The sequence below is a fragment of the Betta splendens genome, chromosome 15 (genome assembly GCF_900634795.4).
Source record: "Betta splendens chromosome 15, fBetSpl5.4, whole genome shotgun sequence".
Lineage (NCBI taxonomy): Eukaryota > Metazoa > Chordata > Actinopteri > Anabantiformes > Osphronemidae > Betta > Betta splendens.
In genome coordinates, this window is record NC_040895.2 from 3,632,494 (window position 1) to 3,656,748 (window position 24,255).

Sequence of the window (24,255 nt, forward strand, 5' to 3'; positions counted from 1 at the left end):
CTTAAAGTACAGAGTAATTACCGTATTTTTTGCCATATAAAACGCACCGGCATATAAGACGCACCCAATTTTAAAGGAGGAAAATCTAGAAAAAAAGATTCTGAACCAAATACTGTAGTAAAATATTTTATATCAACTTTATGAAAGTTAACAGCAGTTTAAGAACAATTGTATGCCGAACCTGTAACATGAACTGTCAGTAAAGTCAGTAAACAGTGAAAGTGAAAGAACTCACGGTTCAGATCGTTCCATGGATTAGGAGTCACAGATCGGATCTTTTTCGGATCAGTAAAAAAAACAAACAAGACAAACATACTGGTACGTTTTGTCTTTGCCCCCACTCATCACTGTAAAGTCCACCATTGTCCCCCACTCGTCTTCACCATAAGACTCACTAACTTTTCCCCTTCAGTTTTGGGGAAAAAAAGTGTGTCTTATACGGCAAAAAATACGGTACATTTGTGAATCTTAACCTAAGGATAGTATTAACGTTCCCTCTGCTGCATTGTCCCTACCTTACTTTACTTGGCCTTGAACTTCATCTTTGAAATGCTTTTGTGTTCACATCCTTTCTCCTTTTCTTACTTTGATTCTCTCCAAGACTGATGGAAAATCTTCCAGACTCAGTTCAGCAACTGCCGGGGATTGGGGACAGTGCAGGTATGTACTGTAACGTAGGGCCAAAGGGCATCTTCAAATTGAGGTAGTGGTAGTCACAGGACACACAAGTGACAGGTGTTGTATTGAATTGTATTGTTGTGGTTGGTTTCCAGTCATAAAAATATAAAGCATGCACAATGACCAGATGTTCTAGCAACTAGTGTCCTTGAAGGAAAAAAAAATCACTGTCTTGAAGCTTTTTACCTGGAGTACTGAATTCCTAAGCAATCATTTTATGCAGCATTTGCAGTGAAATAAATGAGAATACTGCATTTTTCCAAGTTAGGCTAATGACGGTCTAAAAATTGCCAGAGCCTATTTGTTTAAAATAGATTATCTAAATTCATCTATAGAGATAAGCATAAACAATGATCCAGACTGCAGCAAATTTTGCTAATGTCTAATCAAAGTCTCCTTGAGGCTACAAATAACTTTGCACCAATTAGCTAACTGTCTCGCTGATGCGCCTTTCAAAGTTTGCTGTTTTATCTCTTTTCTATAAAAAGAGGTCACACCTGTGTGTGCATAGTGTGTGATGTATAGTTGGGACTAAGTGCTTCTCTGCTGACAAGGCCCAACTGCCCGCCACAGATAAGCATGAGGGTATGCATCACCACCCACACACCAACACTTGGTGTGTGGGTGACAGATACAAGTTCTAATGCAGTATGTTTCCAATATATTGTATGTTCAGTGTGTTTTGTACCTGTATCAAACCTATTCAGATGGTCCAACAAATTTCTTACATTTTGTGTGCTCTGATTTGTTCAAAGATGAATTGGCTGATTTACTCACTTACGTGAGAACTCTGGATTACCAGGATAAGCCTGACTACCAGTATCTTAAAGACATATTAGCCAACGGTGTAAAAGAAAGACAGGAAAGACTGGAGTTTTCCATCCCTGTAGGAGAGTCTGCAACTGGGGTGGCAGATCACCACAACAAAGAAAAGGTGAGAATGTACTGTAAAAAGAACAACATGTGTGCTACAATATCTAAATAAAAACATGTCCAGTCCAGTACATACAGCATGAAAAATAGTCACTAGACAGCTTACAAAACAACAAAGCTAAAGCCCATAGAACATGCTTGCTACAATATTGCCTTTGCAGTAGCCAGTCCACCACCACATAAAAACCAACAGGTGGTGTAACTGTTGTGGCTGATCAGTGTAAATACACACATGTACACAACTACTCCTTCAATTGCTGTCAGTTATTAGGACTGACACAAATATGTGAATGCTAAAATGAAGACCATAAAATGTGCTAATGAATGATTTTCCACATCCTGTCTGACACAGGAGAATATGTTATGCAAAATGTAGACAATCAATGTGACTGTGATGCTTTGCACCTTTAGTGACTAAACAATAAAAATTAAACATTGTGAAGGCATTTTTCATGCAGCCATCAGTCACTGGACAACACATTCACTGCATAAAAAAACAGTAATTGCAGTTAGATTCAAAATACTTCCAAAGAAAATAAAATGGCATTTTCACTTATACACTGGCTAATAATCTGTTAATAGTAATAGTAAAGCTGCATTGTAAAGATGCTGCGGAATAATATAGATTATAGATACAATGACTGAATGCAGCATACCTGTATTTTTCAGAAAATATTTCTTGCATTAACTGAACATTTTGGCAACCTCAGGGCTGGTCACAAATTTCCTGCCGCTTAACCCCAGTGACAACACATCTGCTCCTTTGCATATGTCAACCAGCACTGGTCAAGGCAAAATCTGAGTGAAGAACCACGATTCTTTTCAAATTCACCACAATCGCTTCTTGACCCCTCGGGCACAGCAAGCATCCTCTCAATGGCCCAATTTGAAGAAACGAGTGACATACAACACAGTGCAGGGCATCTCCAATTATTCTCCTGATTTCATCTCCTTGTGCCATTTAATTTCCATGTAAAAGTACTGGCCAGTTTGATCCCTTAAACAGAAGTGGCCATTTACAGGCGCTCTAGCAAAAATGTCAGTTGAGATAAAGGCCATTCAATGAAATCAGTTGCCAGTAACGCTGTATAAATATATTATCTGATGGATGGTTGTGGAAAAAGTCACTGATTAAAGCAAAACTGGCTCAATATATCAAAAAGCCGCTGAAAACATTTTGTAACAGTTTTAAAGGACCTGAAGTCAACAGAAGGTACTAACACTGTAGACATGAACATGGCTGAAAAAACTGTGAATACACAGGTAGCACAAAGGTTTTATCTTCCTAAAATTAATCAATTAATGATGTTTCCTTCTTAGCTGAAAGTAGATCGAGCCAGAGGATCCTTCAAAGCTACACCAAAAGCAGATGAAACTGTGCAGGAAGAAATTAAGTTCAAACAAGGGCTAGCTGGAACACAGCTCATGAAAGTTCCATCACATCAGGTAAAGTCACAGCAGTAACAATCTTTTGCTCTGACCCCAAAACACATTGAGGTCATGCTTGTAAAGCAGATTATATAGTTTCAACATGGAGCTAAAAAATTCAACTTCTGACTTCTGTATCTAAAAAATAATATGCAGGGCACGTTGGGTATATATACCCAATATTTTCAACAAGTACCAGTCAAAACTGATTAATAATAAACTGCTTTGCTTTATTCTTACAGAAAGAAAATGGGATTTTACTTTCTGTCAGAAGATCACAAAGGCTAACATCTGTAAAGAACTACAAAGAAAATGATAATGGGGGTGCCATTGATCAGCAGAAGCAAGAGGTGGCCAAACCCAGGCCCATCCCTGCATGCTATATCAGAGGCCCTCCAATAGGCCCCAGAGCTCAATCTAAACAGGTTTAAGTTCAAGACATTGGAGCATCCAGGATGTTTTTTTTTCTTATACACACACACACACACACACACACACACACATCGGTGTTCGTCATTACAGAATAAGAATGTTATCAAAAAGTTGGTTTCTTTCACTAATTATATTCAAAAAGTGAAGCGTGTAAGTTATATTGAGTCATTAAACACAGACTGATATATTTCAAATGTTTATTTTTTAATTATGATTATAAGTGACAACTAATAAATTCAGTATCTAAGAAATTTTGAGGTTCACTATTGAAGAGACCTGGTGCCACACTCTAATCAGCTATTTAACTCAAAACATCTGCAAAGGCTTTTAAATGGTCTCTCAGTCGAGTTCACGATCATTGGAAAGACTGCTGACTTGATAGCTGTCCAAAAGACGGCCACTGACACCTTGCACCAGGAGGCAAAACACGAAAAGTCACTGCAAAAGAGGCTAGCTATTCACAGAGCTCTGTCCAAGCACAGAGGGAAGGGAAGGAAAAGGTGTGGTAGGAAAAAAAGTGTACAAGCAATAGGGATACCCGTACCCTGGAGAGGATTGGGAAACAAAACCTATTCAAAAATGTGGGGGAGATTCACAAAGAGTGGACTGCAGCTAGAGTTAGTGCTTCAAGAACTACTATGCAGACATATGCAAGACATGGGTTTCAGGTGTTATAAATCTTGTGTCAAGCCATTCTAGAACAACAGACAGCATCAGGAGTGTCTCACGTGGGCTTAAGACAAAAAAGGACTGGACTGCTGCTAAGTGCTCCAGTGTAAAGTTTCCACAGTCAGTGATGGTTGGGGTGCCGTGTCATCTGCTGGTGTTGATCCACTGTATTTTTTGAGGTCCAAGGTTAACGCAGCCATATACCAGAAAGTTTTAGAACACTTCATGCTTCCTGTTGCTGACTAACTTTATTGAGATGCAGATTTTCTTTTCCAACAGGACTTTAAGGACCATGGTATCCCTGGTGTTAATTTGCCAGTGAAATCAGTTGCCAGTAACGCTGTATAAATATATTATCTGATGGATGGTTGTGGAAAAAGTCACTGATTAAAGCAAAACTGGCTCAATATATCAAAAAGCCGCTGAAAACATTTTGTAACAGGTTTGTAACTGGCCTGACCTTAATCCCATAGAAAATCTATAGGGTATTGTGAATAGGAAGATGCGATATGCCAGACAAAACAAGAAGAGCTGAAAGCCACTATCAGAACAACCTGGGCTCTCATAAACCCTGAGCAATGCCACAGATTGATCGACTCCATGCTGCATTGCTGCAGTAATTCAGGCAAAGGAGCCCCAACTAAGTACAGAGTGCTGTACATGCTCATAGTTTTCATGTTCATACTTTTCAGGTGGTCAAGATTTCTAAAAATCCTTTCTTTGTATTGGTATTAAGTAATATTCTAATTTTCCGGGATACTGAATTTGGGGTTATCATTAGTTGTCAGTTATAACATCACAATTAAAAGAAATAAACATTTGAAACGTATCAGTCTGTGTGTAATGAACAAATATAATATACAAGTTTCACATTTTGAATGGAAACAGTAAAATAAATCCAACTGACGAAATACTAATTGTATGACCAGCACCTGTATGTATTGCCATTTGCTGTGTTCCATTTTGAATCTGCTACAGCCATAACCATGAGCTGTATTTTAAAAAAGATTTTTTCTAAAGCTGGTTACAATGATATAAATCACTATTTTAAGTTAATTTATTTCTCAAATCAACCAGTGCAACACAGTAGAACAGTTTCATGCTTTTGTGAGTTCCAAAACAGCAAACCTTTGAATCACTCTCTTCAACAGAAAACTAAATCCAAAAAGACCACCAGGAGAACTGATGGCCAGCCGATAACCTGCACCGAAGAAAGGATTCACCCACAAAGAAGAAAACACGCTTTCACTAACTGTGACACTAGAACTCAAGCACATACAGGCTACAGGGAAGGACGGGTAGAGAGGCTTCCCTGCTACAGAGTCGACTGTAGTCATCAGCAGCGGTCTGATTCCAAAGTGCAGGAAGCTGGTCCCACACAATGGACAGGCTTGTGGTACAGTTGTTTGCTTATAGGTGCCCTTCTTTTCTTGGGTGCTGTTCTTGCATTCAAACTATTTTTAAAGAACACAACTAACTCCTGAGCTCGTTGTACAGTTAGTATTGTTTGCAGGCGGGTTTCCACAGTGGAGCTGGACTTGCGTGGAACACAGACTCACTAGTCAGGGCTTCTACATCACCATCTTCACTGTGATGGGCTGCAACAGAATGAAGATTGCATTGTAAATGTTGAGCTTAAGGCATTAAAAAAAATCTCATTTTAAGAAAATAAAGTTGCGTGTTATTTCTGATATACAAGACTGAGTATGGCTTCTTAAACACTAATAAGGCTTCTACATTCATATGCCCAATACACACATATTATTCTGTCACACAAGCTGTTTGCTTAGTAAAATCACATGAATGCAGCATCTTGTGAACTCTCAGCAACCTCCCAGTATGCAGTCTATGCAGTAGGAGTGAATTAAAATATGTTCAATATCTGACTGCAGCAAAAGCCTTCATGAAGTCACACTGAGGTGCACACTCACCTTGCTGCAGTAAGGACACTCTCCAAAAACAATGTTGAAGCTTTGCCTGCTGGAGGGCAGTGCTCGCAGCCACTGAAGGAGAAGAAAAAAAAAAAAAAGACTGCTTCATGACATCATCACCTTGGATCTGATGTGTCAGTGTCAAGTGATAACGTTTGTTTCAATGTATACTTATTTCGGCACTTTAAAAAGCTATAAAGACTATCCCACAAGTGTTTTCAGAGGGACTTTAGAATGGGCTTCAAAAGTAGATGTCAGCCCAGTTTCATTGACTATAGAATATACAGTTTCTATAAGAAGCTTTCACTTTTATTTTCTATATAATATTCAGAATTAGTTATAATGATAAATATTTTTTTTCGTGTCAAAGGCAAAGCAGCTATACAAAGTGTCAAACTGCATTAAAAACAGGACAGATGCTGTATGTACATCTCCTTTTAGGTCACATTTTAGTGTTCTTGTACAGTCTAAACCAGTGGTGGGCCAGCAAGGCCTTTTCTCCTGACCTATACACACTCAAAAGCAAACTCGTTTTCTCCATAGTCTGTTGTCTTCATGTCACATTATATCCACTTGGTTGTGCTGCTTCCAGTGTTGTATATTATGGCAGATATTTTTTCTAATCATATTCCAGCAGCTTGCGTTGTCAGCTTCTATAAATCTGCCTGAGGATTCAGAATGAACAGAGCAGACTCCCGTGCGCCATATTTGAATGGACACTGTGATAGACAATCAGATCTGGAGTCTGCGACACCAAGGCCAAACAGTGCTGTAGTGTGTTTTTGGTACAGTGCAACAGAAGCAATGCTCACTCTACTAGCAACACATGTTTTGCAAAACTCATCTCTGATTGCTCAGGGTATCTTTCAGATCTAGAAATGTTTAACAACACAGACTAGACAATAAATAGCTCCAGTCAAACTGACTCACAACCAAGTGTAATAAAATCAATTTCATATTTTACAAAATCATAATTACTTTAATCAGGTTGTGATAAAAAATAGTCAAGTCAACCTACTGTAAGAAAGTAACAATTATTAAAATGATCTTTTTTCAAAATATTTATCAAAATTTAAATTTCAACAAAAATTAACCATCAGTTTGTCCTGATAACGTGTAGATGGGCAAGACACTGAACCCTAAACCTTCAGCATCTTAAATGTAGATGCCTTACCATAGGAATCTTCCCTGTGGGTTTTAATAAAGCATATCTTTCAGAGCAACAGAGACTTGTTGCAGATGTGAAATTTGAATTACCATTGTGTACGAAGTTGATGTTAAAAATAAATAAAATAGACTTAATCTGCAAGTCAGGACACAACCTCCAGTACCTGTATAGATATTAAACGTTTCAGTTAATTGCTTTTTCATCAGTAAAGCAGTTGTAAGTTCCTACCTCATAAAGACAGGTCTGGTGGAAGGATTGACCGCAGCGGGGGTCATTGCACACCTGGTCTGGGATTGCGGCTTTGAGGCAATAGGAGTAACAAATTGCACACTCAGCTCTGAAATCCTACAAACACAAGGTCAAAGTGAAATAAGTTAATGGAAATCTTCAGCAGGTTTTTCATATACAAAAGACAGGTGTACATACACACACACTTCGTTTTTGCTCTTGCTTGCATTTTACCATAATGAGAAGCTCCTCTTTTTTCCAGAGCTCATCATTAAGAGAAAAAAAATCAACATCTGGTCAACTCAACTTTTTTGCACCCCTCTGAATGATAATGAAGCTGAGGCATTAATCACGCTGGCGACAGCGGATAAACACGACGCCCTTTCAACCCATCCGCAGAGAGGTGAGAGGAAAAGAACAAGTGTTAAAAAGAGTGAGAGATAAATGGCTTTGCATGATTAAAGCGATTTGATAGTGCTGAGAATTCTGCCATCTTTGTTATTCTAATGATCCTATCTGTAAACAACCCAATTAAAAGGAGAATTTGTGCCCACCTCTTGGAAAAACAAAATCCAGCAAAAGAAATATGGAAATAGACTGAAAAATAGGCAGTAGTGTATGTCCGCCCCCTTATAACTTGGAAGCTCAAGTGGAAAATCCAGGCAAAGATGTAAACTGACATACACGCAGTACTTCTTTCTTTGTGAGGACATTCTCTGACATACTGTAATGCAATCCCTAGCCAAGTAATGTAAATGTATAACTCTAACCCTTGCTTTAACCCTCAAAGACCTTACCCCTTACAGCCTCTGGAGGATGCAAGGACCATCGTCACGTTCCTAAAATGTACTCATTTGATGGGAAAATACAGAAAATAATGTACTCATGATGAGAATGGACATGTTTGAAATGGAAAGGGGGCAAGTGTATGACGTACAGATTTTTCGTGGGTGGTAGGTGACGGAAACATGATCTCCAAAACATCCCGGAGGTTGTGCAAGACGCTGGAGTTCGGGTTCCTGCCAGCAAACCACAGACAGCTTCTTCACACACTAATTAACCACATGCAAATGAGCCTGCAAAAATGTAAAAACGCTGGGGGATGATTTTTTTTTTTGCCATTGGTGTGTGTGCATGTGTGGTGGTGTGGGTGTGCATTTTATTTATTTATTTATTTACACACACACACACACACACACACACACACACACACACACACACACACACACACACACACACACACACACACACACACACACACACACACACACACACACAGATTTTTCTCAGACGTGTCACGCAGTTGCAGTGAAACAAATTCACAGTGTTGAAATGTAAAATCTGGACTGCTTTTCAAAACAAGAGTAATTATGTGTTTATCTATTCTCAGATGATTCTTGCCATGGGATGAATGGGACTGGTGGGACTGGAATGCTGGCTTTGAACACAACGTAGCTACAGGTAAAATCTGTACCTGCTAACTCTTGTTAACGTACAGTAAAGTAAGAAAACTGTTAATATCCAGTCTTCTTAATTCCTTAACAATTTAGTCCTAACAGACTTTTTAAAGCTAAGACGTTAATTATCCTGATATGCTTCACTAAAAGCTGATAAGGCTTAATAGGATTAAGTCAGACCTCGTTGCTACGGAGAAAAACCTTACCACAAGTGTATGTTGGCATTCAGCCTATTCCTCAATGGAGTCACCACTGCAAACAACACAATTTTACAATAAAATAGTTGTAAACAGTAAAAAAAAAAAAAACATTATGAATATTTTTTCATGTAAGTTTTCTCATTTCAGAGAGTAGCAGTTGTACTATCATTGAAAAACACTGTAAACCATCAAATATTGCTTGTTATTTGACATCAGTACTCACAAATGGCATCATCAACACTGTCAGGTATGAAACATCATCGCTTGTTGTGCTCCACAGGGAAGCTCTGTCTCCATTCACCTCTATCACTTTCACTATTTGTTATGCCTACATGCAAAAAGCAATATTTCTGCATGATCTCTTGTATTTGAGGGCCACCCCTGCCTCCCATCCTGGTGGCTGGAGTGTCTATGTGTTTAATATCTTTTGAGGCGCATTGCTAGGCAACAGGCTAGGAGTAGCATGACCTTGGTTTTGCAGAAACAATGGCCAACGATTGATGGGAATTTAAACGAAAAGCTGCAGCTCATCAGCCAGCTCAACATTGCTGTGGTGAGAAAGAAAACATGCCACTGTAGAAGAAAGTCTTACGGCATGAAGACAGAAAGACAACACAAGCAGCCTGGATGAAAAAGGGGGTGTGGAGATATTCATTTTTCTTTCTAACCAATCTGAAGCAGAAATTATACTTTGTTGTTTAGACTGATCCTAAGGTCTATTTCTAAGTAAAATCAGCCTCTGCTTACAGTGATATTAGGCAGGACAAAGGCAAGAATTAAAGATATTTTTTGAATTAGCAAAACGTTGGGCCACAAAAACATTAACTAATCTAGGAAAGTGCATTAGTGTGTATATCAATATTTAATATTAATAATATTTATTCTGTATTATTATTTAATTTTATTGTGTTCAATTACATCTAGAGGTCCTACGCACCATGATCAGCTCCAAGCAGGAAGCACTCAGGAAGCATCTTTGGATGTCTGGGATCCACTTCAACTTTGATGGAGACATTGTTTCCTGTACACACAAAAACGGGAACATGCCACAGTTTAATATCACTATGTGCATGCAATTAGTGCTCAGATGTGTCTGTTCAGTACCAATAGCAAGCCGCCTCATGGTGTCAGCCCGGCTGGGCTTTTCAGGCTCCAGAATCCAAGTCTGGCTGTCTATCTCATCTAAAACATTCCAGAACTCTGTGAGGGACTCCAGAACCATCATGAACTGGTTGTGGAGCTGCTGCAGCGTGGTCTGGCAAACCAGACCAAAACCAACACAAAACAGTTACTATACAAATCCAGAATATAATAAAAACTTCAAAGTTATTATAATTTATTTGATCATTTTTAGCACTTTTTTTGAAGTGAATTTTAAAATAGGTGAGGTCCGAAAAAGAAAACACATGCAACCGCACAAGTGATTTTGACATTAATATGTTCAAATTCAAGCTTCCGCTATAGGAGGATAACAAACCCAATTTCTTCAGGTTTTATCCTGTTCAGAGCATAACGTAACCTGAAGACGATATTTCCACAACGTCACAAAGTTGGGGGGGGGGGGGGGGGGGGGGGGGGGGGGGGGTAGGTAGAAGTATCAGAGATGGAATGGAATCAGAGAGAAAAAAATTACCCAAAAATTATGGGTCATTGTGCCAGCACAGTGCACACAATTAAGCATCGTCCAGGTGCTGAGAGTCTCAGCAATTACAGCCCAATTAATGCTAGGGGCATGATTACAGTCACAGCACAGAATAACTATGCTAGGCCCAGTTCAGAAAGGAGGGGGAAAAAAGGAAGAAGAGATGGTAATTGAATTCTTGCTGTATCTGAGAGAAGAACGAAGGGAAGGTTGCATGAAAGTATGAAAACCATTGAATGTGAGCTGAGATTTGTTCCTTCCAATCAATATTCCAATCAGTAGTCTTTATCTATTTATATCTCTGACTGACCCCATTTTAGCTCTTCAAAGCAGCCACACTCAAGGAAAGTACTGCTTTTTAAATGGCTGTTGATGACGTTTCTGTTTATCTCAGTAAATTCCTTCCATTGTGGACAGCTTCTAGTTTCAAAATAATATTTTCCCCACTCATTATTGCACTGCAATAGTTTGCACTGTAGTGAAATAATTCCACCTGTCCTTCCATTATCTGAACTCCCCAAGGTTACAGAGGGTGTTGAACGGAGCCCAGGTGTTATTTGGAGAGTACCCCTGGACAAAGCTCCAGCCCGTCACAGAGCATCATTATTCCACTATTCTAGTACAGGTAGCACACACACAAATCAGCAGAAACCTGCCCTTAAAAAGGAGTTTTCCACTGTCGCCGTGGGCTGATCAAATGGGATTTGTTGGTTTTTCTATAAAATTCTATATAGTTGTATTTTTGTGTTCTGTAAGGTCTTAAATCTTATTCTGTAAAGGACTTTTGTGCTTTATAAATAAACAACAGAACTTGCTCAGTTTTTTAATACATAGAGTTTCTGGCTATTGTGTAGTCCACAAGCACTAAGGACTAAAACAACACAGACCACCACAAACACACACTGAGGTTTATTTTTCTTCCGATTCTAGTTCCACACAAATGCGCGTCTTGGCCCCGTAACAGAGCAGGCAATAATTACTCATTCAAATGAACATGTCAGGGCTGCCGACAGACGACCCCCCCCCGCTACATACACACAGATCCCTCACATATGAGACAGGAAGCACACTTGGCTAAGATGCAAGCACCTACATACACATGCACAAATAGTATGTATACACATACACACACACTTCATGTTGCAGTGTGGTAGAGATCCATCAACGGCCCAGCAGGCAGACAGGCTGCATCCGGTATCGCTGCTCTAAGCTGGTCCACACGGCACACCTGTGTGTGTGTGTGTGTGTGTGTGTGTGTGTGTGTGTGTGTGTGTGTGTGTGTCTCTCTCTCTCTCTCTCAAAATTCACAGATAGAGAGGGACAGTTTTTATGATGGGCAAGCAAGTGCTCTGTAACAACACAGTGTGTGTGAAGCAGGGGCAAGCAGAGATGAAAAGCTGATTTGCAGCAAAAATAAACAAGATGACAAATGTTTTGGCCACAGAAATGTATGATACTGATTTTCACTTTAATTTAGTGTTCAAAATTAATCTAATAGACACATTGTCAAGTTATGAGAAAATAAAAATGATCGGACACAGGCAGTTCATTACTTACAAACGCAGCCTAGAAATATAAACTATATGCAGGTTTAGTACACACCTGAGAGGTCCATGCTATGGCGAGAGGGACCGGCAGGTCAGCTAGGCATTCTGGAGCCTTCGTTGGGTGCTGATGAAGAAAAGAAATCTTTTAGAAGAGTAAATTAAGTTTGTTGTACTGGTGAAATTCATGCTGTAAAAAATGGACATATATTATAGTAAAGGTTACCCCAGTTCTCTAACATTTACTGTACGTAAAACAAGTCTACAGCAGGTGTTTATAAAAAGAACAAGAATTACACCGTGGCATTGCCGTCGGTCAATTTCACCTCGATGGTTTAACTCAATTAAGCCTTCAATAGGAAATGTGTTCACGGCATACACGTAGAAGCCAGCACTCTATAGTTTCCACCATTGAATTGAATTGAACCATTGACATGACATGACTGTCTTTCTCCTGAGTTCTCCTCTCGCTCCCTAACCAGCAAGGCCTCTGTGCCTGTTCTGTCTCCTGTCTGGCTCTGGCTGGTGCCAAAGAAGCAGGAAGTGGCAGGTGGGCACGATGTGGGCACGATGTGGGGTCCCATCACCCTCCCTTATCCCTTGTGAATGTCATCTGGGCTTGGTAAGCACCACTTTCCTGTGCCACCCACACACTATGCCAAGAATATACCACCCTGTTGTGTGATCCATGCAGTGTTGCTAGGATGAATCCCACTTCTCGCAGTATCCTAATTAAGGTTTAAAAACTTAGGTCTGTACTTGGATCGAAATACATTCCTATTCATAAGGTGTGAAGTGTTATACATTACAGATGCCAGATTGACTTGGCAATGAAATGGTTAGGAGGATGTGGATGTACTAATTTTTTCAATTTTATTTAATGCATAGTGGTTTTTTCCCCTCATACTCTGGATTGTTCCATCTATGCTACATCTCAGTCACAGCAGGTTATCATGTCTATCTACACCCTCTCAACTTTGACTGAGATTTATGAATGCAGATACAGTATATAATAAATCACTCCTTTGCTATGGGAAAACTGAACATGTACTATAGGTGAAGCTGACCTGTTAGAAATTGGACTTACTGTAACTCAAGATTAAGCTACAGAGTATATTTCAATTCATGGTGAATAATTTTGGTGTTAAAATCAGATATGTCCTTTCCTGGGGAAACAGACAAAAAGATTTCTTACCTTAGGCTTGAGTTTTAGAGTGAGAATATGCTGCCTTCCAGAGGAGTCTTCTGCCTTTAATCTCAGCATTTTGAACTCTGAGTCTATAAAAAGCAGCCTAATGATTGACACAAGAACACAACACGTATACAATAGATCAACATATATTCACTGATAGAAATGCTGTACACTGACAGCAACCATCTATCATTAATCACAGCAGCAGAGCAGCAGTATTGACACAACTATATGTTAATTTTAACACACCCAAGTGACATTATAGCTGCACCTATCTGCAATTAATGTTCCTTTACATGCCCGTTTGGAATCTAGATCCTACGAATGCTTTTTATAGTCAAAGATAAAATCCAACACATCTAATTACTGTGACTGAGACCTTTTCTTTATGCACCACCCAATATCAGCCAGTAAGTAACATTTTGTGTCATTAAAATATTTTGTCATTTAAAGAAAAACATCATAGTAGCTTCTGGATGTTCTACAGTAGGAGAGTCTGGGTGATGAATGTGGCACTTGTCTTCTCTGGCAATTGAGAGTTCAGAAGAGAGTTCCTACAGAAAAGTAATATACACTGTAACCTATTGAGGCTGAGGACAAAACATTATCTGACTTCAGAAGGCACTTTCACACTGTCAGATTTACTGCTTCTCCAGTCAGTCAGTTCCCAACTGTCCCCCACCAACCACTTAAGCCAAATCTATAACCGATCCCTACCACAACAATCACAGAAGCCAAATCTATAACCGATCCCTACCACAGCAATCACAGACGCCAAATCTATAACCGATCCCTACCACAACAATCACAGAACCCAATGGGCTGATATACGTTTCATTCTCACCCTCCGCGGGTAGTCTCATCCACTTTCCAAGATGGGTCCTCTACCAGAGGTCAGGGAGCTTGAGGGTTCGGCGCAGTATCCTTGCTGTTCCTAGGACTTCACTTTTCTGGACTGAGATGTTGGACGTCTGATCCGTTGTAGCCACTCCTCCAGTTTGGGGGTCACTGCCCCCAATGCTCCGATCATCACAGGCACCACTGTGGCCTTCACCTTCCAAGCCTTCTCCAGTTGTTCTCTGAGCCCTTGGTATTTCTCTAGTTTCTCATGTTCCTTTTTCCTGATGTTGCCATCACTTGGTATTGCCACATCCACCACTACGGCTTTCCTCTGCTCTTTGTCCACCACCACAATGTCTGGTTGGTTCGCCATTACCATTCTGTCAGTCTGGATCTGGAAGTCCCACAAGATCTTGGCTCGCTCGTTCTCTACCACCTTGGGAGGTGTTTCCCACTTTGACCTTGGGGTTTCCAGTCCATACTCCGCGCAGATGTTCCTGTATACTATGCCAGCCACTTGGTTGTGGCGTTCCATGTATGCTTTCCCTGCCAGCATCTTACACCCTGTAGTTATGTGCTGGATCGTCTCAGGGGCCTCTGCACAGTCTACACCTTGGGTATTGTCTGTTGTGGTAGATCTGGGCCTCTATGGCTCTGGTACTCAGGGCCTGCTCCTGTGCAGCCAGGATGAGTGCCTCTGTGCTGTCCTTCAGCCCAGCCGTTAAAAGCCATTGGTAGGATTTGTTGAGATCAGCCACTTCAGTTATGTTCCGGTGGTACATCCCGTGTAAGGGCTTGTCCTCCCATGATGGTCCTTCTTCCAGCATCTCATCCTCTGTTCTCCACTGCCTGAGACATTCACTCAGCACAGTCATCTCAGTCATCTGTCGGGGCCTTATCCTTGATGTACTTATGGATCTTGGATGTTTCATCCCGGATAGTGGCTCTCACACTCACTAGTCCTCGGCTTCCTTCCTTGCAGCTAGCGTACAGTCTCAAGGTGCTGGATTTGGGGTGGAACCCTCCATGCATGGTGAGGAGCTTTGGTGTCTTAACATCTGTGGTCTGTATCTCTTCCTTTGGCCACCTTACAATTCCCGCAGGGTATCTGATCACTGGCAGGGCATAGCTGTTTATTGCCCGTAATTTGTTTTTGCCATTGAGCTGGCTTCTTAGATAAGATGGGACTGTACCCTTTGAGGGATCCTTCATTATCAGGATCGTTCGCCCTTCGGTTATCCATTAAGGGTGGAAGTCCAGTTTTGGTTTGGGATCATTGTGGGGGTGGTGGTTTAGGATATGCAGGGAGGACTTCCTACATGTGTGATCACAACGGGGGAACGGTTTCAGAGTAGGAGGAGGTCTGTCTCCATTGGATGAAAAAAAATTTACATTTTCAAAATGTGAAAATAAGGGGGAAATGCATTTCTACCGTGCTCGGTGTGTGTATATGTGACCCATAGAGTCATAGGAACGCTCCAAAATGTCTAAAAAGTAGATTTTGCACGATATGACCCTTTAAAAGCCTGTGGTACATAGCCTATATGTAAAGATTGATTGATTTGACTTCATATGGGCAAGCTGATTAAAGGTAGAACTTCTTTGAGTAATGTCTAAAAGACAAGTGGACGACTTGGAAGAGTTAATTTTTGATGTTAACTCCATATGAGTTATGGAGGAAAAGTTGTTGGATCTAGACAGTAATTTCTGTCATTGGAGGAAGTCGCTTATGAACATCTTCTCTAATAGTGATACTTTTATTAGTAAAGTAGTTCATTACTGCAAAGATTTAAGGGGATAGTAGGCTCAACACAGCTATGACTTTTAGTCAGCCTGGCTACAGTGCTGGAAAGAAATCTCGGGTGGTTTTTGTTTTTCTCAATTATGCAGGAATAATATGTTTTCCAAGGAGCACAAAGTGTTTTTTTTTTATATATTATTAGACTGTCCTTCCATGCCATGCAGTTTAAATGAATTTAGTTAGAACGCCACTGCCTTTCTAGTTGTCGGGTCCCTTTGCTTTAGGCTGCGGATGTCTAACATTGTACATAGAGAAGGTGCAGCATCATCTACCAGACAGTCAGCCAGTTAATAAGAATTAAGGTGACTGTTTTCCTCTGTGTAGCTACAAGACAATGAGGCAAAAGATGATGATCATCTGCTTGAATCTGGCAACAGTGTTGTCAGATAAACATCTTCAATCTAGCTGCTGCAAGGTCAATTATGGTAAATTCAAAGTTAATACAAAATGGTCAGATAACAGAGGGTTTTGGGCAAGAATTATTTAATTATCTATTTCAAACTATCTATCCCCCTATGCCAGGACAAGATCAAGGGTATGGTTAAAACTATGAGTGGGTTCATTTACATGTACATGCTGGGTAAAACCAATAGTGTATTAATGAGTAAAAAGCAGTGCTGAGACAGTTACTGTCCACATCTACATGAATGTTAAAGTCTCCCACTACAATGACTTTATCTGCGCTAAATCTAACTAAATCAGATGAGAATTTAGTATGGAATAACTGATATTTAACAAACCACACTTTATTAACTTACTGTTACTTTGTTCTGGAAGAGGAACCGTTTTAATGTTTATTAAATTCTGGTAAGTCACTCTTTGATTTGTTTGTGACTTGTATAGTTTAGGTGGTCGGGGAGCAGACACAGTCTCTATGTAATAACTAAGAATAAGAGGAGGTGGTGGCTGTAGAGAACATGCAGAGAAGCATGTAAGACTGTGACTCTGCCTCCTGGGCTCTACTCTGAGTTGTCACAGAGTAGGGAGGCTAAGCAACATGGCCATGTTATTAGAGAGCAGAGATGGACACCGTCTCTTCTAATCAACCCAGGTTTTCCCCAAAAACTCCTCCAGTTAGCCACAAAGCCTACATTTTTTATGCCCAAAGCCCATCATCTAGACAACCAGCGGGGGCAATGACATGTCATCGCTGGTCACATTGGGGAGGGGTCAAGAGAAAACTACGGAGTCTGACATTGTTTTGGCAAAAGAACACGCCAATGTTAGTTTTAGTGACTTCCGATTGGCGTAACCAGGCTTCATTAGGTCCTGCGTGTATTGCGATCTTAGCGTATTTACGCTTATCCTTAGACAGGATTAACTTAAGATAAGACTCAATGTCACTATGACGGCTGGATTCTCTAACTTCACGTTACTGAGTCACCAATGATCAGACTGTTTTTCTCAGTGGGTGTGTCGCTGAGTGGGGAATATCAGTTTAAAACGTAAAGCAGTTGGTGGTGAACAGCGGGCGCCTGTCTAAAGCTAAGTTTCTTTTGGGCTGTCACACAGTCATGACCCAGCTACGTGGAGCCTACCGAGGGACAGCTAGTAGCTAAGCTAGGAGGCTCCACACCGGCTAACTGGCCTGTTTTCTAAGATGCGAAGCAGAGACTCAAAGTCTAACAACCTCGCCTCCAAACCTGCAACTACAGTGGCAGCGGTTCAAAGTGACTAGGGTTTTTACTGCAGTACCGACGCGTCGCCACGGTGCAGCGAGTGCGTCGCTGACTAAAGATTTTTAATCCTGCAGCCGGCTGAAAAAAATCAGGACGCTAGTCTCGTTTTAACCACCAGGTGGCGCAACGTTGATTGGAAGCCTCCAAAGCACTACAGCGTAACTGAGGTCCGACTGTTCATTTCTACCTGTAACACACATATATTACACCAGACCTATTTTACTATTAAGTATCTGTTGTGTGCTAAAACATGGGGAGTATGAAGGGCAACAACTTGTTGATGCCTGTACCACATAAAGACATTGCAGAGCTACAGCCATGTTCCTACAAAGTAACCAGCTGTTTATTTCGTTATTCCCTCTTTCATGTCCGTCTGGTGAAGGAAAGTGAGCGTGGCCATCCACGTCCCAGAGCAGGGACACTGGGGGATGGGAAACACACATTTACACGCAGGACAAAGATCTGCGTTTCTCTGCTGCTACAGCCTCGGCTGCGTTGGGTTGTTAGTCTCCCTTTCACCTCTACCATATAATGGTAGAGGTGAAGTTGCTCAGCCGCTTTCAGAATCAGAATCGTTTTTATTCCCCAGGTTTGAACAGGGCAAACATTATTTTTATTTACAAAAAGAATTAAAACGTTCAAATGTGATTTGTAAATGCTGCACTGAGCTCTTTTGCTTTGACGAGTTTTGTGTCTACATGAAAGCGGGCAGAACGACGTCCGAACCAATTTATGTCTTCTTTGGATTAAAAAACAAATGTTGAATGTTCTCAAATAATATAATATTGCCGCCCCAGTGTAAGTTTTTTTCATTGAAAACGTGGGTGTTACCGGTGGCCGACCCCTGGTCTAGATCATCCTTATTCACTTTTTTAAATTGTAGTAGTGTAACCTTAGTTAGTATTCCTTTTTATTTCTTTATTTTATGTTTGGGAAACGTGACATTTCAGCTACTGTGATTTTATTTGTCATCAACATTAGTTCCTACCTGTCCTTGTTGACGGGGGACAGGAAAATGTGATGCGCGTTGGGTGAGAGCGGCGTAACGAAAAAAGTGTACATGTGCCGTACTGTCTTGCCGTGTGGTGCATTAAAGAAGAAAACCACGTAAAGAAAATTGCCCGTACCAACAGCAAGAAATCAGGGTTACAGTAGCTTGTCTGCCACAAATCGAACGCTGCACGCGGGAGGGCGCACCGTTCAGCTTCTTATTTTCGGTTTTTAAACTGCCATAATTTGCCATAATTTACTTACGTTCATAACTTCATACTATAACGCGACCAGTGGTTCATGGTCTTGGTGATCCATGCACTAAGTAATACAACGTTGTCATCTCGTGATCACATGATGATGATGAGACGCTGTTTTTCCAATAATTAAAATTAAAAAACTGCTTCCACTCAGACTGGAACCCCGGACAAATAAAAAACTTTGTAGCCATGCATGTTAACCACTAGGCCACCCAAGACCTGATAATTGTTTGTTCTACAAGAGGCTATATGACGTAAGCAACTACGATGTTTTAGGACCAAAAGTAGGAGTCAATCGCCACCTACAGGCCAGAAGGATGTAACACACTCCTCCCGCAGTACAAACCGGGCACTGACGCGGCAGATTTGAAACCCAAACACGATGGGGGTAGACACTTTTACCGGCTGCCTCTGTAGCGTACACTTACAGTATTACAGATACCATAATCACTAAAGGAGGCAAAGGATAAGCTAAACACAAGACACACCGAGCACCGAACAGAGGGAGAGGGAGAGAGGGAAGCCATAGCAGGAAGATAATATAGGCCATAAGTAGCACATTTAACTCTAGATAAACAAAGATTAGCAGGGCGTTTAATGAAAAGAAATGATGCTTGAGTATTACAAGCTTGTTTTGCGACTCTTAGAAGTCGCTACCAGATATAAGGTGATAATATTTAGAATAGAGTGGAGTGTAACGCCGTACACACGTAACGGCAGCAAACCTCAGTAACAGGAAGTGGCTTAGAACCCATACGCTTATCGTCAGACGGTAACAGATGGTAACATATTTTGCTGTAAAACCTGTTGTATCTTGTTTTACTATTAATAGTGCCTTCACAGTGCAAAACAAAAAAAAACTTTCTATTATTAGCCTGAGCACAAAGAAGCCAAAAAAAAAACAATTTCCTGGTGTTGCTAATATGATATTAATATATTGCTTTGCTAATATTTTGCTTTGCATGATATAGCTTTAACTTGTACCTGCAGTATTGATGATGCATTGCAAATGTACACATTTCTATCTCCTCTTTTGTAGAGTTTCACACCCAGCATAGTAGGAACTAGCTGCCACCCTGTTTGGCATAATGGAAAACATCATGGATGGAAACAGCGTGACTGTCAGATGTCCTACTGGGAAGACCGATGAGAGCGTCCTATTTGCAACTCCACAGAGAAGTGAGCTGCTTTCAGATATTGCAGACAATGCACAAATGTACTTGTCTATTTTATTTGTGGGTTTACAAAGTGATTCATGGCCACTAAAAACAACACATATGAAAATAGAAGTGCTGGTGTGCATAGTGATTCATAAATGTACATGCAAAATGATTTCACATTTAATTAATTAACACATGGTGTGCCATCTCCAGTGAAATAGGAGAAGAGAAGGCGAGAGACTCATTTACCTGGCATGACCCAATCAACAGACAGAATTACAGCAGCAAGCCTCTGGTGGCTATTACACACACCCCTTACCGATTAAGATGTTAAGCGAATGTTGAGTGCTTTGGAGATTGAGGCCGAGTGTGTATAATGCCTCCTTACCATAACATGACACCAGATACGACCAGGTCGCATTTCCAGAATAAAGCATAACTTCACCCACCCCTCCCTTATCCTTTTAAACCTGAGAGACTTTAATTAGAGCCACTTGCATTTTACTAATATCATAATTGTAGCCATGGTCATTAATAGAAGAGTGGAAAATGAGTGTAGTAGTCAAGGCTTAATCCAAGCTGTGGGAGAACAGATATTTTCATCTTTCTACTAACACCTCCTCCTCTTTCTCTAGTGATGAATGAAGATGACAGTATAAGCTGAGCCTGTCACCACATGTGGGCTCAAAGTTATTAAATGTGACCTGGATTTAACTATAACTCAATAACTAAAAATAAGGAAGCCATTTAAAGCCATTTGTTAATGTGTGCTGTGTGGTTGCTGCCTCTACAATTAGTTCAGAAACTGCTCGGGGAGAGGGTGGGGATAAAATAATGCTCCACATTGATTTTAAATAACCTTTCATCTGTCATGGTTTGTGAGTTTCATAGCAGTGTTTTTCAATCTTTTAGCATAGAAGCTACAAAACGCTTCATGTACTGCAATGCTCATTTACTATCTCGTGCTACAAGCTGCTGTTGTTGGTTTGTGTTGCCTACTTACTTGTCCCAACCAAGACTCTCAATCTCAGTGATGAGCTGGGAGTAATATTTCGGGGCTGCAATATTGCTGCGCTTAGGACGGCTCTTGAGCTCCATTTCCTACAAAAACAGAAAGACGGTTGTAACTGTAAGCTCAGACAACACTCACACAATATCACAACATATCCCTCTGCTTCCTTTTATTTCAAAAAGCAAGCATCTTGTGCTTTGGCTCTGTATCAAGCATATACTGTAGGTCGTAAATATTTTTCATTAATCTAACAGCATGTATACTGTATGTATGGCTTACAGTTAAGCTTATTGATAGTGCCTGAAGGTTTCCATTTATTCACTGAATAGTGACAATGTCAAAGTGATCGTGCTAACCACTGTGTCACTGTAATCCTTACCAAGACAGTCTTTAGCTCTAGAATGAAACTGACAAGATCAGCCGACTGCTGCAGCCTCTGCAAGAAGTCGTGAGACAGAAAAAAAGACATCCTTGAATGCGAGTACAATGAAGTGACAGTGCCTATTTTTTCTCTAGTCAGCCATTCAAATCAAACAGTGTTTGTGATTAATGTGGGCTGCCACCAGCTTTAATAATTAATGATAGCTTAAAGGCTGTGAAAATAATGAACTTTGCAGCCCAGAGTAAAATATCAATCTCATCCAAATAACCTTGAGGGGCCACATAACAAATAGGGACATTTTCCAGGTGACGTTAATTAAACAGGGAAAAAGATTTTTCCCCTTTCTTTTTCTAGAGTAAGGCTTGATGAGTGACAGAAAAAAACGTGGCAACATGAGGCACACGCTAACCAACACATAGGGGGTAATGTGACATGACAAAAAATGATAAAAACCACAGAATCAGCATGATCTCAATCAGAGGTGACTCACACAACACAAATAGCAGAAAGTTACGTTTAAATGTGCTTGTGTTAGAGCTTCACCTGCTTCACTATGTGCTCATATCCACATAAAAAGTGTTTTAACTGCCAACTGCAATAGAACCTGCAACACAGTGACAGTTACAGCAGAAATACAATGAGTGTACGACATATAAATGTGAATAAGAGCATATCACACATTTATAGCAACTGCTATATTAAGGAAAGATGAGGTAATGGTTTGTACTTGGCCTTTTTGAGTTGTTGATCTGTTTGCAGAAGTATTCTCAGTCTGAAGTGCCGTTCCTAGAAGAACACGATACTTTCATTGACAAAAGCAGCACAAACAGCTGCTGGTTCTTTTCTGAAGCGAACTCACGATTACAGAACATGCAGTATTTTATTCTTATTTTCTTATTATACATTTTATTTGCGATCGTAACAGCAACACCCAGACTAGATCATACCTTTAGACCACGCCCGAGTCCGCCTTATTCAATTCGGCATAAAATAAATAAAACAAGGTTATATTTATAAAAACGCAGATTACCTGGACTGTGATGAATCCGTCATAGGCCGTTTTTTCCTTGTTGAGAGGTAGAAGCAGCGGGTTGTCTTTTACCAATGAACCCTCCATTAAACTGACCCTGTGTTACTCGGTACAGTACAAGTATCTTACTAACCTGAAGCAAACACGAGTCTTAACAAGTTCCAATAATGGTAATAGAACCAAAAATTGCCAAGAAAGTAGAGGGTTAGCCTCTTGATCGCGCCATTAAAGCAAAACAGTGTACGTCATTATGCTGCCTTCATGGACCTATAAAAACCTCGAAATTCCGGTTATTGTCCGAAAGTCACGGGTGTTTTTGTGACTTGTTTACTGAACACATATGGCTTATTAGTTAGTATTTGCATTTTATAAAAGCTTTTTCATGCAATATCCACGTTAGAATTTTACAAGAAGCAATTGAAAACAGTAACAGTAAGTTTAAACATAAGCTGACTGTAGGTTGAACAAATAAAAGTTCCCATATTCTTCATTTTACACATCTTGTTTGGGTGTACTGGTTTGTTTTGTCCCTGCGCGGTCCGTGCATGGTCCGTGCATGAAGTGCAATTCATTATTCATGTGTAAAATGAAAATTGAATAACGTCTTTTCATGGTCCGTGCATGAAGTGCAATTCATTATTCATGTGTATATGAAAATTGAATAACGTCATACGATATACTGATTTACTCATTCTCCTTTTCTCCACTTTCAAAAACAAATAAGAAATAGGGAAACCGGAGGCGGGGCCAGTCGCCGGACTTTCAAATTAAAACGCCCAAGAGCATTTGAAGCGCAACATCGGCAAATATTTGTAACTCTTGAAGGATTGCGGTCGTGTTTTGACACATAATGAGACCCACATTGTTAACATTAATCAACGTAACAATTATTTATTTAGCCCGTCTCAGTGCTGACGCTAACTGTCGATTACGTTATGGCGTTTGCTAAAGGAATGACAGGTCAGTCAGCTCGCCACCGTCGGGTCACTTACAGAATCACCTGCCAACAAAGCTAAGTTTTCGGGGCATCCAGCTTCATTAGACTGCAGCGACATCACGACCTTGTCGACACCTGATGAGGAAGAATTTAGCGCATCTGCGGTGTTCCGGTGATTTTCACAGTTTACAGTGAGACTGAAATCGCTTCCTCCTGCTTGGCCGGTTGATGCTCTTATGCCCAGGAAAACGCTCTAATGTTGTGCCGATCTTTGCAAGTATTCTAAACAGTGATTTTTTGCAGTTTATTGTAGCTGTTTAGACATCCTCCATCATTGGACTTCCTGTCTCAGAGCCTGCTTTACCTGCGGGAGAATGACAGCCACTCAACCTGCCTCACAATAACTGAACTCATTGTGAGCCATGACTGCCCTAATGTGCATCGCATCATCTTTGTGAGGCAGATTCTGTGGCAAAGTGTGTGTGATCAGATGATCTGTCACGCAACATCAAGGTGTTACTGTATGTACAGAGCAGATGAGTGCCTGCAGAGGATCTTTTTATTTTCCACCACCTACCTTCGTTATTGGTTTAGTAGTCATCATACCTTGCATTGAACATCTTACGTGCAGATGACAAATGAATAAGAAACAACAGTGCATC

The 24,255-nt window shown here is 40.5% G+C and overlaps 2 protein-coding genes across 9 annotated transcripts in view; one reads left to right on the forward strand and one right to left on the reverse strand.

Moving 5' to 3' along the window:
* The window catches only part of LOC114870406 (serine/threonine-protein kinase VRK1-like), a 43,537-nt gene extending 37,724 nt beyond the window's left edge, over nt 1–5,813 (forward strand). For 3 of the 4 annotated variants that reach the window (XM_029174940.3, XM_041073951.2, XM_041073950.2), the window contains 5 exons: nt 602–660; nt 1,434–1,612; nt 2,932–3,057; nt 3,282–3,464; nt 5,292–5,813. In XM_029174940.3, the coding sequence (XP_029030773.1) occupies nt 602–660; nt 1,434–1,612; nt 2,932–3,057; nt 3,282–3,464; nt 5,292–5,624 (880 nt within the window). In that variant the 3' untranslated portion in view covers nt 5,625–5,813. Of the gene's footprint in view, nt 1–601; nt 661–1,433; nt 1,613–2,931; nt 3,058–3,281; nt 3,471–5,291 lie in introns of those variants that run through there. The other variant, XM_029174944.3, reaches the window with a different exon arrangement.
* Nucleotides 114–23,272, reverse strand: fancl (FA complementation group L). Of its 5 annotated transcripts, XM_029174947.3 has the most exons (14): nt 22,657–23,087; nt 22,354–22,412; nt 22,170–22,230; nt 21,624–21,680; nt 21,236–21,333; nt 13,506–13,602; nt 12,369–12,437; nt 10,229–10,379; nt 10,062–10,145; nt 9,131–9,176; nt 8,405–8,486; nt 7,468–7,584; nt 6,072–6,143; nt 114–5,738 (listed from the first exon to the last, which is right to left on the reverse strand). In XM_029174947.3, exons 1-14 carry the CDS (start codon nt 22,741–22,743, stop codon nt 5,712–5,714), a joined length of 1,107 nt encoding a protein of 368 aa, XP_029030780.1. In that variant the 5' UTR covers nt 22,744–23,087; the 3' UTR covers nt 114–5,711. The 5 variants fall into 5 exon arrangements, 2 of the variants coding, with proteins under 2 accessions (XP_029030780.1, XP_029030779.1); XM_029174946.3 differs by lacking the exon at nt 8,405–8,486 and having other exon boundaries at nt 22,657–23,118; XR_008692598.1 differs by lacking the exons at nt 114–5,738; nt 6,072–6,143 and having other exon boundaries at nt 7,564–7,584; nt 9,131–9,672; nt 22,657–23,272.
* Nucleotides 23,273–24,255: the final 983 nt, after the last annotated feature.

What these genes read in the sequence shown, in the direction of transcription:
- fancl (XM_029174947.3), bottom strand. Translation starts at nt 22,743, where the DNA reads ATGGAGGGTTCATTGGTAAAAGACAACCCGCTGCTTCTACCTCTCAAC. An exon ending in CATGAGGCGGCTTGCTATTG is followed by an intron (nt 10,146 to 10,228) that starts GTACTGAACAGA and finishes TTGTGTGTACAG; the next exon opens with GAAACAATGTCTCCATCAAA. An exon ending in AGTGTCCTTACTGCAGCAAG is followed by an intron (nt 5,739 to 6,071) that starts GTGAGTGTGCAC and finishes ATTCTGTTGCAG; the next exon opens with CCCATCACAGTGAAGATGGT.